General features: G+C 41.6%; 1 protein-coding gene across 3 annotated transcripts in view; it reads right to left on the reverse strand.

Annotated features, from left to right (window-relative positions):
- Positions 1–402: 402 nt before the first annotated feature.
- Positions 403–13298, reverse strand: part of SAMD12 (sterile alpha motif domain containing 12) — a 392988-nt gene continuing 380092 nt past the window's right edge. For 2 of the 3 annotated variants that reach the window (XM_037010846.2, XM_037010841.2), the window contains exon 5: positions 403–4006. In XM_037010846.2, the coding sequence (XP_036866741.1) occupies positions 3984–4006 (23 nt within the window). In that variant the 3' untranslated portion in view covers positions 403–3983. Of the gene's footprint in view, positions 4007–13140; positions 13164–13298 lie in introns of those variants that run through there. The other variant, XM_073229999.1, reaches the window with a different exon arrangement.

Here is a 13298-nt window from a genome sequence, read left to right on the forward strand (position 1 = left end):
AAAAGGGAAAAAACAAATGAAACAAAACAAAAAAGAAAAAAACCCAACAACACCCAATAAAGCAAAAATGTAGGGTGGAGGGAGCTGTGGGAGAGGTGAATAAAAACAGCCTTTAAGGCATAAAGGAATTTATGTCATTTTCAAAGATTAGATTTTTAAAAAGAGTCTATGGCAGCTTTAAGTCTAGTTGTCAAGTAACAAAATTACTCTAAGGAATGTAGAGGAAAACATCACAAATAATGAAGTTGCTAATGCACTGGGAACGGGAGGTTTGGGTAAAACTACAGTGCTAAGGGGGTCTTGAAAACTGTTCTTCCAGGGGAGACGTTTATTGTTCCCATCCAAAACCAATTACGTGACATTTGCAGACAAAGAAAGCATTTGCAAGTTACAAGGGATACATCCATTAGCGATTTTAATCCATAGTTTTTATTATCCCAGTAAGGTTGACATTCCTTTTCCCCTTGAATGTTAAAAATGGCAGAACTTCCTCACCACTCAGGACTGTTAGCCTCTGTCTGGGCAACAGAGAAGGGACGGGAGAGAACCACGGGTTGTTTACTGTGTTGTGTTCTGGAGGTAGAAGGCAAATGTGCTGTTACACACCTCACAGAGCCTAAGCAGGGACTGGAAGGTACACCATTACCCACAAGAAAGTTGATAGGGCCTCTATCCCCCTAAGTATGTTTTAAACTCCTGAAGTGATTCGCTTTTTACCCTAGCAGAACCACTGAAGCTCTGCGTATTTAAATTCAGTTCTGGAGCCGGAACAAGCTAATCCCCTTGGCACCCCCGAGAGTCTGATAATTATTCATTTCTGTTCCTTCCCAAGAGTGCCTTTCCTGCACAAGTGTGGGCGTCAGCCTTTTAATAAAAGGTATAGCGCAGGTTTAAGGAAAAGGGAAAGTTAAGCATCAATAGTTTACAGCCCTTAGATATCAAAATATTTATCCCTTACCACCCAGTCTCCTAATTTCTACTAAACAAAACTCACTACAGCCATTTCTGAACTTCAGGGAGGTAAAATGTCCTCCACACGTATTGGGAAGAAGGTACAGGATCCCAGGAGTTAACTCCGGGGCACTGTGGATCAACATGTAACAAAGAATTCAAAGGGTGCGAATGAAATTGTTTCTCTATTTTGCTGGTTTAGCTTATAACTGCTCAGATTTTATGCCACCATGTGTCCAAAACTATCCCCAAAATGATTTCAAACAGAGGTCGATAGTTTGGAAAACAGTAGTAGTTCTTATGCAAATGAGTGGTGCCTGCCGGGAATTAAGGCATTTTTAGAGAAGCCATCTTTAACTGGGCTCTTTGTCATTTCTGAATTTGCCTTCTGCCATCTGCATCTTCACCATCATCTTTTAATAATTTTCTAGCCTATTTTTGACAAAAAAAAAAAAGCCTAGGAAATTCTACTTCTTTCATTGATCAGAATGTATTTTGCAAAAGCCAAAGGCAGTAAGGGTGTACCACCTGATACCATTTAATGAGCATCTGCACTGTAAAGCTTGGCCAGTTTGCCAAGGGTGTTAGAAGTGGTCCCGGGATGACCCTGGCTAAGCCAACTAATTCCCAGACACACTGTCTCAGCGCGTGGCGGTCATTCTATTGGATTTATCAGGCCCCATTCTGTGTCCTCAGGATGAGGTACAGAATTGGAACTTCAGACTTCAGCATAATGATGAATGGTTGTGTCTGGGAATATAGGGAATCAGGGAAGATGTCAAGGAAAACAACTTTGGGAGGCTCTAACCAGCAAAACTGGGGCCCTGGAAGGGCCGAACGAACACAAACGGTGCGATGATGTGGTCTGATGCCATCCGCTACCCCTTTCTCCTCTGTCCACTTCTTCAGGCAAGGGAGCTGCTTGCTGCCATGTGCATTTTCTCAGGTTACTCAAATGCTATCTGAACTCAGTTTTCATTGTAGAAAAGTGGGGTGGGGATAGTGTTTGGGGGGTGGAGATTTTATTTCATAAGGGCATGGAAAGTCGCCTTGTACACAGGTGTCCCAGTACAATGCTTGGCATGTAGTAGGCGCTAAGCAAATGCTTGCTGAACAAAGGAAGGAATGAAAGAAGGAGGGAGCAGTCCTGTTGTTGGAACTGAAACTCAGGAGGGTGGGCTGTGGAGTCAGGAGTCGTGGCAGCAAGGGTTTGGCCTCCTAATTCTGGATTTGCAAAGATTTATGGTCTGCTGAGGGCCTTATGGTAGTGGTGCTAATTCACTGAAGGGCCAGATTTCAGTGATGACTGAAACTCCTGAGTTCCCTCTAAGCCCCCTTTGGCATGAGAGCCTGCCAGGCTGTGGTGAGTCATCCTACTGAGTATCTCACCCAAACCACCCAAATCACACACTCTCTCTCTTCCCCTGCTAGCTTTCCAAATCTCAAGTGGGGGTGTCTTCCAACGGGCTGTGCATTTCTTGAGACCCCCCGAGGGGAGGCAAGATGTGCGGAGAGAAGACAATGTGCATATATGTGTGTGTGTGTGTGTTTGGAGATGCCCTAACATGCCAAGCTTGCTTGTGCTGGCAGGGTCCCAGAGTTGTTATAGGTATTTAAATAAAAGCCTCCAATGCCTGCCAGTCCCTGGGAGCGCAGGCACACAGAACACAGTCTGTCGAGTTTTTGACTCAGCAAACTTTATACTTTCAGGAAAAAAGTGCTAAAGCATTATGTAGGGTCAGAGAGTATAGACATTTCTCTAATGCCTGAAGACAAGCAATACTGGACTGACTGCTTTACCAGGACTGTGCTTTGTTGTAAAACAGTAAAAAAACCAAAATCAGTTGTGGATATAATCCCAAAAAGGATTAAAAAGGGACTAGTAGGTTCTCTCCTGAGGAAGGAACCTAATGTGGGATTGGACATTTCTCCTTTCCTAGGCATGCAGGGGGTCACTTGCTGATTTCTCTCTTTAAGTGAGTTGGGATTTAAACTTGACTCAGGAAGTTCTCCAGAGCCTTAGCATCAAACCACACAGGGAAGCTGCATTCTGCTGCGCTTCCCATCAGCTCACCGTGGTCTTTGATTAAAAGGCCATCCCCCCTCAGCTTTTCTTCCTTGAGAGAACTCTTCTATAGAATGAGAGTGTATGTGCACTGGCCAAGCACAAGCCTCCTGTGTCTGAGTATTTGTGTGTGGGTGTGGCAGGTTGTGCCCAGGTACATGGAACCAAGATTAAGATATTACAATCACCAGGCCCACCTCTACTTCCCTTTGGTGCTACAAGGAATCCAGTTGTCCAGTAAAGTAGCAAGAGGTTAAGTCTAACAGTATTGTGGCCATATTTACACCAATCTACCCCAAATCACTGGGGGTGTACTAAAAGTGGGATTTGTCTTGGACAGTCTGAGCCAGAAATAGGACAAGATTCATAAAAGAAAAAAGAAAATACTTGCTTTCTCACATGTACCGAACGCGCTGATTTGTTTTGGTGTAGTGTTCTCATAATAAAGTGCTTAAGAGTTGGACAGAATACCTTTAGACGTCATAACTAACATCATTGAGACATGTTACATTCCTACCAGCACATAGCATTGTGAACACTTCCACTGGAACTGCAGAACTGTTGTGATTTTTTTCTAGCACATCATGCCATCTGTGCACATAATGAGATCATCCAGTAGTTGCCATGCTGAAACAGGACTTCTAGTGAAGGGCACAGACAGCTTCCCAAAGGGAGCTGGAGTCACGCACAGTGATGAAAACTGGAAGCGGTTTTCCAGCTAATGGTCTGCCAATGACCATTTGGAACAGCTTGGCACTGCCTCTTATGCACCTCATTTAAAGATCCACAGCAAACTAAGATTTTTCCAAAGCCCATAATCTTGACTGAATGGGTGTTTCCATTAATCTGGTTAATCTGTTCATACTCCAAAGATATCTTCTGGCAGTGCCATGATTTAGTCTTTCTGTGAGCAACAGGCCATGTTCATGTCACCTGGCAGGACAGCAGCTTGGAAGGCTAACCACGTTTATGGAGAACCCTCAGTTGAGGCTGCAAGAGGAAAAAGGGGAAAATGTAGTGAGTTATTTCTCTGTGTTCTCAGATACTGGTATGTGGCAATTATCATATTCAAAGAAAGTCTAACATCTTTAGGTCAAAGAGAAAGTTCTAGGGGAGATAATGGCTACTCAACTCCAGAACAAATGTATGGTGGTTTGTATTCTTGGAATGTTTTCCCATTTGCAAAGCATGAAAGATCCATCTCAGGATAAGTGGAGGTGGGGGTGGCTTTATTAATCAGGAAGCTTTTCTGGGATAAAAACTGGAAGGAAATACTGGAAGCAGTATGGCTGCAGCTTCTGGGTTTGCTAGTTGAGAAGTATAACTGGCTGAACAGGTAGGGACTGGATAGGGAAAGTCATTAAAGCCTGACCAGAGAATGAACTATCTGACTTGCAGATTTGCTTTTGACTTAGAGAATACTGGTGCAGATATGTTTATCTGGTTTTTATAATGTTTTATTTTCTAATCTTTCCTATTATTTCATCTGGGTACTCCCTATAATTCCTAATACACAGGTCCTCATTAATGAGATAATTTGGGAGTACAATGGAATGTTTTGCTCTGAAAAATATCAATATTAGCTTTATTTAATACACAAAACTATTGGGCAGTGGGAGAGAAGGATAGCATGAATTCTTGATGTTAAAAAAAAAAACTGCCGAGGTTTTAAAACTGGCTTTTCAAAACATGTGAGAATGCACAATTCATAAGCAAATGTTTGATTAAACTTGCTATTTTTGAGAAAAATGCAAAAACAAAGGATACTACTTAACTGTATTAAATATAAAATAATAATACACACTACTGATAGGGTCGTAATGAAAGTAGAATACTAATGTATTGCTGATGGCATTGTAAACTAGACAAATAATGCCAATTTATTTAAGAGCTATTAATAATTCACATTCCTTGACTTGGTCCTCCCATTCTAGTGGTATATCCTAAGGAAATAATCAAAAAAGTGAAGAAAACTATGTGCACAAATATGTAACCTAGAGGTTATTTATAATAGTGGAAGAACTGGAAAACAACAAGTCTCCATTGTTGAAAATTTAGGTTAAGCAAATTATGGTGCATTAACAAGATGGATGATTACATAGCTATTAAAGTAATAATTATGATGATTATGTAGCAACATGGTAAACAGTTATGGTATACTACAATATAAAACTTACACATATGCACGGAAAAGAACTGTAAGGGAACTGGTTGGAGGCACTAGAATTTTTATTATTGTCATAATAGTTTGCAAAACAACAAAAATAGGGCTCACAAGGGTGCAGATTTGACCCATAAGCCTTGACTAAGTAAAGCATTCATGATTATTTGCATTCACTGATACCACCTCTAAAATAAATACTTTGCAGTTTCTTAAGAGATAACACTCCAGTTATTGAAAGGCACAAAGGAACCAACATGAATAAGGGAACAGTACAGCCTAGTGTAACCTCATGGGCTTCTAGGGACCTGGCACAGTACCCCATCTTTGAAACTTTGGCTAAAATCAGGCCTTATGAAACTGTTGTAAGAAAAACCAAAAAATAAGATTTGAAACTGAATAATAATAATACAGAGTGAACTCTTATTAATTGCTACACTTTGGATCCTGAGTCAGGAGTTGATAAACAGGTTTATCACAGTTGCTGCTTTTCCAAATAACCATGTTTTGCATGTGAGCCTCTAACAGCTGATGGAAAGCAGATGTGTCTAATTTTAGCACGTAACACTTATAATCATGGATATAAGCTGATCCCATCATACTAAAGCTCTTTCACCTGTGGTTTCCCACTACGCTTCTTAGGATGGTAGAGCTATCCCCATTTTACAGATAAGGAAATTGAGACCCAAAGGTATTACATGAGGCCCAAGGTCACACAGCTAGTGAGGATCCAATCTGTACCCAGACTTTGGTGTGTCCCACTCTAGTGACATGCTGGAGTAACAGGGACAAATACATAAAGAATAAGTATTCAGAGCCTTTCCTATTCTCCTATCTTCTCAGTAGGATTCTACGTTTATCCACGAGCCCAGTCAGAATAATAAAAGGCCCTACTGGGCCAGGAAGAAAATTGGAGGCTAAAGTGATTTATATCGGAAAGCTAGAGATAATGGAAAGAGCACAGAGATGCAACTCCAAGACATCAGTACACATAGAACTAGAGGCCACCGAGAAACAAATGGGTTTGGAAGTGATGTAGGAGATTTGGGAGATGGCCAGCATGGGAGTGGGAACTTTGGAAAGGGATGGCCAACGAGAAGAGTGTGCTATGGCATAACACACATGGCCCATCTGGCCACGGAATCCGTAAAGTGTTTACTGTTCTCTGCAGCTTTTGTTGTTAGTTGTCTTTCATTTGACTATGTCACCAAGTTGGGCTGGGCTTTATGTGGGAGCAAGAGGCCCTTGTTTTCTCAGGTTGTATGTGCAACGTATGTGCCGACAGTAAGGCTTGAACTATTGTCTTTCTATCACAGATGCATTGTGATGGGTCCTGCTGTTATCACTTTGCTGGAGATTTGTGTTATCCGCAATGCGAATCATGTCTTCAGGTATGTAAAAGCTACATGAGATCAAAATGCAAAATGGCAGTTTACATTAGATGGCTCTGGCTCTTTAAAAGGAGAAACATGTTATCTTTGAGATGGTGCACTTTTTGGGTTCCATCCCCTGGGCTTCAGCCATCTCAGATTTCTTCTAGTTACTCATATACTATTATTTGCAGGTTTTGCTCAACCTCTTCTCCTGCCTAGGAGGCCTTCTTCTGCCTCTAATGCCAATGAACACCTGTCCCTCGCTTGTGCAGTACCACCTCCTGTGTAACATTCTTTATGAAGCCTTCTTTCCCCTTGATACAGCTGACAGCTTCAGCAGGAGCCAGCCTTGCATTGTAAACCTTTACCACCAAACCCACCATGAACACTTTAATGCATCCATTGCTCCTAAATTTGAGATCAGAGTGATGTCTTTTGTAATGTTTTTCTAATGCAAAGTGCAGGGCTGAATACACAGAATTGTTTAATACATAGTTGTGAAATTAATGAAGAAAGGAATGATGTTGGAGAAGAGTTTCTTTCTTTTCTTTCTTGCTATCAATGCCTCATTTTACAAAATTTAATCCCACAGCTCAGGCCTGCATATGGAAAGGGGGATTGTTCTAGTTTCTTTCTCTACATTTAAGGACACTCATGTGCACCTGGTGCTAGCCATGTATGGATTTGCAGCTAACAAACAGTAAAGGGCTCTTTCTCAAATCTGTTTGATGTTTCAGGCATTCTGGGAACTAATTATCTCTTTAGTCCAGTGGCTTCAGAGTCTGGGATGAGTAGAGAAGCATTAGAGTCCAGTGATTAAGAGGCTCTGGAATCAGGTGGATATGAGTTGACATCCCAGGCTCACCTACCAGCTATGGGATGTTGAAAACATGGATTTCTCCAAACCTCAACATCTTCACTGTTAAAATGGTGATCATAATCCCCACCTCACTGGGTTGTTGTGATGATAAAATGTGTTCATAGAAAAAGCCTTTTTTTTTTGCATGGTATTTGACAAATAGTTAATATCTGCTAAGTAATGGCTACTATTTATTATTACTTTTGGCACAAATTCTCAAATTACTTAGAGAAACTAGAGATGTAAATAGGTTAGTGTTCTAATGCCACAGCTTGGGGCCGGGAAAAAGAAACAGGCCCAGAGGTCAAGCCTTTTCACCCTCCAGGAGACAGAAAAGCCTCCTCGCCTGCCAAGGCCACAGGCAGCACAATTTGGCTTCCACTCTCCCCAGATTAGTGCAGACATTACAGCCAGGTCCATGATAAGGATAGTTCACTTCAAAGGCAGGAAGGGGCTGGCCTGGGAGGCAATCGCCAACCTGGCACAGGATTCAAGAACAGATCTGAGAATGAGTGTGTCCAGCGCTAGCTTTCCCGGCTCCAGCAGCAAGGGGCTGGGGGATCAGTATGTTTAGGTAAGCAAAGTTACAGCGTGCAGGCAGCCCTACCTCTCGTATGCTGAATGAAAGAAATAAGACTTCATCTCTTAAAAGGGTTGTTTAGTGTCTTGCAATCAAAAAGCAGGGCCATATCCTCTATCATAATATGTTTTGTGACTCAAGTTTGAGGGCCTTGGGGGTGGATCTGGATTGCATTTTGATATGGGACCATGATATGGGAATTACATGATAAGGGAATTTCATTTTGATATTTATATCAGGTGTGAGATGTACATTCCAAAGGAGTGAGATGCAAAGGTGCCCCCACATAATATCCACTAATACATAGAACACTTATTAAGCAGATATAATGGACCAACTTAGGTTTTATTATAGGCAGTCACTTATTGAATCCTCACTGCCATCTTCGAGACCTGAATTGCATCCTCATAACACACCTGGAAAAAACAAGGCCAGGTTCATTAACTTATCACAGCCATCATGCTGGAATACACGGGTCTGAGACTGGAACCCAGATCTGTTCTCACCACAATGCTTTCCTAGCTCAGTAAGAAATCTGTTAGGAAAGCAAACTCCTTAATGCCAACAGGAATGCAGTAGCAAAAGCAAACAGCTCTGTCTGTGTGAAAGAATGCTCATCAAATGTGAGTTCTACATACAAAGTGACATAAATAAGAGGTTTGACCAGTAGTACCTTTATACTTAACAGTCTAAAATCTTTCCTATGTTTAGAACCATGGTTTTCAACTTGGTGCAATTTTGTCTCCTGGGGACATCTGGCAATGTCAGAAGACATTTTTGGTTGTCACAACTTGGGGGCTACTACTGGCATTTAATGGGTAGAGGCCAAGGACCCTGCTAAACATCCTAGAATACACAATACAGCCCCTGCCACCCCCCATATCAGAGACCATCCAGCTCAGAATATCAGTAGTGCTGAGGTTGGTTGAGAGGATATGGTCCTTGTTTATCTTCGACTTCTGGTAGTGAGCCAAATATATCATGCCCAAAATAGGCCAAGATAAAAACCAACTTAAGTGTGCCTCTGTGTGTACAGGAAATAAGGCTAATTTCAGACCTTACTCCCCTCCTCTATTCATCATTTGCTCATTTTATTTGATTTTATATTCAATGTAATCAAAACCTCTGATACTAAATCACTTCGAACTTTTAGAACCCTCACAGGCATACCATTATAAGAATCAAGATGGGATGATTTACATAGGTATGCTCAATTAATTAATTAGCATGTATGGGAAAAGTTAGGAGATAAAAGAAGGACAAAGCAGGATTTATGTGGCAATAAAACTGAACTCTGCTACCAGCCCTTTGTTGGGAGAAGTCAGATGCCTTCTCAGTTGTACTGGCTTCATTTCTGCCATTACCTGCCCTCCTAATAGTTTGGGGTTGAGGTGCGGGGGGCATTGCCCTCTGAGAGCATGGTTAAGAAATCAACTCTGCCTCCTGACTGCATGAAAGTAGAGATCAGCATCTCAGACAAGATGGGTATCAGGCAGGCTGGCAGAGGACTTAAGTCAGGGACAATAAATGAGATGATGTCTACAAACTAGCCTGTAACTTCTCATAACCCCTAATAAACTGGAAACCACAATGACTCTGGGTGGTTAATTTTATGTGCCATCCTGACTGGGCTACAGGGTGCCCAGATATTTGGTTAAACATGGGTGTGTCTGTGAGAGTGTTCCTGGAGGAGATTAACAATTGCATCAGTGGACTGAGAAAAGCAGATTGTTCTCCCTAAGGTGCATGGGCCTCATCTAATCAGTTGAAGTCCCAAGAAAAACAAAAAGCTATGTAAGAGAGAATATACTCTCTCTGCCTATCTTTCAGTTTGGACATTGGTCTTCTCCTGTGTTTGGACTCAGTCTTGAAAGGAACTTACACCATGAATTCACCTGGTTCTCCAGCTTGCAGATCTTGGGCCTTCTCATCCTCCATAATTGTGTAAGCAAGTTCCTTGTATTAGTTCTATATATCTATTTTTCTATCTATCTATCTATCTATCTACCATCTCTCTCATTGATGCTCTGTCTCTTTTTACAGAGAGATAGATAGATTGAAATATCTCCTACTAGTTCTGTTTCTCTAACCTAGAATCCTAACACAGAGCCTATAGATAACAATGACCAGAATAATAAGCCCTACTGTTAATCAAGAACTTACCACCTGCCTAGCATCATGTTAAGAACCTGTGTCCATTTTGTAACAACATGAAGAGACAGATATCATGACCTCAGTCCACAGATGAAGAAAGTCTGGCTTGGAGAAAGAAATGAGGTAACACAGGCTGCAGCCTTTCAGGCAGGCTGTGAACATTGGTCTGGTTATGACATGGCAGGGAGCTGTTGATACCGGAAGTGCTAAGAAGTCATTATGAGGTCCCAAGGCCCCATGGAAGCATTTCTAGGCCATCATTTATACTTAGATGCGATAGGCAGACCTTGGCCTCTATCACCTATCCACGCAGCACTTGGTTTCGTTTCAGTTAGAATGTGATTGGCTCCTGATACAAGAGGGGTCTTTCTGCAGTTGGCTTGCAGTCCTCATTGGCTTAGGTTGCCACCTCTCTTGGAGTTTTGGAGGGTTTGTGAGATGAATGAAGCTGGGCCACTACACACACACACACACACACACACACACACACACATGGAGTGAGAGAAAGAATGTGTGTGTGCAAGCTGTCCCTTTCCTTTTCCTCAGCCCTAAAGTAGAAAAGACACTGTGTGTCCCCTTACTGTCCTCCTGAGCTACAGTAGGACTGCTCCTTGTGAAGCTGCTGGACTACCCCATGTGGCTCAGAAACCTCTCAGACATGGACTCTGGTTCCTGTGGGTTAAACTGAGTCTCTGGACTCCAAGGTTTAAGAACTCTGACATTTTGGCCAGAGGTTCTCAAACTTACTGTGTCAGGTTCATTTCAAGGAGCTTCTTAATATTTAAATTTTGTCCACCCTCTCTCCATTTCCACTGATTCAAAATGTCCAGGAGGAGGTCTGGAAATCTCTCTGTTTCACAAGCAGCTCGGTTACTCTCATGAAGCCAGCTTGGCACCAATCCCTGGAAGCACCTATGTCTTTTCCTCAGTACTTAAATAGTAGTTATTTGTCCCTCAGACAGAGAAAAGTGTGCAGACTGTGGGGAAATTAGGTTTACAGACTTGTTCACTTCAAATAATAAAATACCAAGAATCCTCCATATAATATAGTACAGTGTTTCAAGTACTGGGTTTTAGAATAGGGCAAGACAGGAATGGCAAGTTCTCACCAAGCTCTTCAGCCCATTCAAAGCTCTAAGGACGTAAAGTATGTTCCATTGTCCCAGGATTGTTTCATTCCTATAAGCTGATGCATGCATCAATTAATCGATCAAGCTACATTTATTCCACTGGACACTTACGAAAATGCCCAATATTGCCTAAGATGCTGCAGGCTTGTGCAGTTTCAAAATTTGTATTATTGTACTTACACCATACTAGAATCATTTGATGATGTCTGTGTCTATAGACTAATGCTTGAACTAGAAGTGTGCTGATAACAGTGTCTACCACCTTGCACCACATAATATGATCTGATACATTTCTGGGAGAAAGTAGCATCAGGCCAGATGCTCTCAACAGGGATTTGTTTGTACAGCCGGTTAGTCAAAGGGATCCCCAGTGATTCCATTCTATGTACTGGACAAAGGCAAGCATCTCAAGTCATTAAATTCCAACAGCCACTCTAAAAGCCCCACAGAACCTTCCAGAAGAAAACTGTTCACTGGCACAATGACTCTCCTGATAAAGCATGAAAATACACCTTGAAGTTTAATCCAAGTGGCCATTAAAACTCCCCTCCATCTCCACAGTGCCAGACCAGCTGGCAGATTATATTCTGAGGGAATGTTTCCTAATTTCTCATTGCTTCTGTATTCCTTCCCCCACTCAGTCACTCAGCATGGTGCTTTTTGTGTCTGCCAACTGAGTAAGTCAAGTTTCTTTTTCTTTCCTTTTTTTTTTTGACGTTCATCCAACCCCCCTCTTTTGTCTTTCAATTTAATCATGTTTTCATCTCAAGGGCCTTTTTGTTGACCAATTCAATAGCTTCTTCATTGGAAAAATGTTGTCTTTAAGAGTTGCTTCTCCAGAAAAAATATATTCCAAAAAATTCTCCTACAGCTTTTCTAAGGGAAAGAGAAAAGCACACTTTTAAAGGCGTCTACAAGGTACACTTAGTGTTTCTGCTCTTGCATGCTAAGTACCAAGGGGCTAAAGTGTGTCTTTTTGGAATAATTCTATACAAGCTGAATAAATATGAACAAATAATGCTGATAACAATGATGGATTTCACCACATAGAATCTTAGAGGGAAAGGGTATGTTAGAACACTGCTTCTAATATTTTAATATGCATATGAGTTACCTGGGTATCTTGTCAAAATGAGATCACGTAGGTCGAACAAGCTCTCTGGTGATGTAAGTGGTAGAGGTCTGTGGACCACGCTTTGAGTAACAAGGCCATGGAGTTCCTTACTCAAAAGCAGCACCATCCACTGGACTCTCTGTATGGATGGAAATGTTCTACACCTTGCTTTTTCTAATATGGCAGCTATTAGCCACAGGTGGCTACTGAGCAATTGGCCTGTGGCTAGTGGCTGGATTTCATAACATTCAATTTTATTTAATTTTAACTCATTTAAATTGAAATGGTCATATGTGCCTAGTGGCTACCAGAGTGGACAGCAGCTCTGTAGAATAGAAAACTGAAACTGAGAGATTTAGAAAAAAGGTTTCAGAAAGAAGGAACCTAAAAAGCCAGGTGAAGCTGCAAATCCTTTCACCCACTCTGTAAATATATTGTTTCCCACCCTCCCCCTTCCTGCATTCTGTAGGGAGGGCTCAAGATTTCCCTGTTTCTGTCGTGTTCCCAGAATCACTCTATAAACAAAATAGTGATTAAGAAATACTTTATAAACATTCTGAAATGCAGAAGATCATCTCGTTTATATAAACCCTTTTGAGTTTGGAAAACCAAGCAAGAGGTCTTATAAGAAAGTTCTTTTGTTACAGGCCCTTTGCTGTGGGCTACGTCTAGCAGGATTCCAAAGCGAGGCTCCAAGGTTATTTCTTTGTTGTGGATTTTGACCCCTTGGCCTGGAACACAGGAGCAAATGCAGACAGTCCAGACAGTCTAGAAAACTTCAAAAGGAAAGAGAGCTTGGTTCAAGTTGAGTTCCCCCAAATGAGAGAATGTTCAAGGTGGGGAGAGGATAGGGTTGTGCCTAATTTGGATTTGTCAGCTCTCAGCAGGTTACAGTACATGTTTTGTTAATG

The sequence above is a fragment of the Manis javanica genome, chromosome 2 (genome assembly GCF_040802235.1).
Source record: "Manis javanica isolate MJ-LG chromosome 2, MJ_LKY, whole genome shotgun sequence".
NCBI classification, from domain to species: domain Eukaryota; kingdom Metazoa; phylum Chordata; class Mammalia; order Pholidota; family Manidae; genus Manis; species Manis javanica.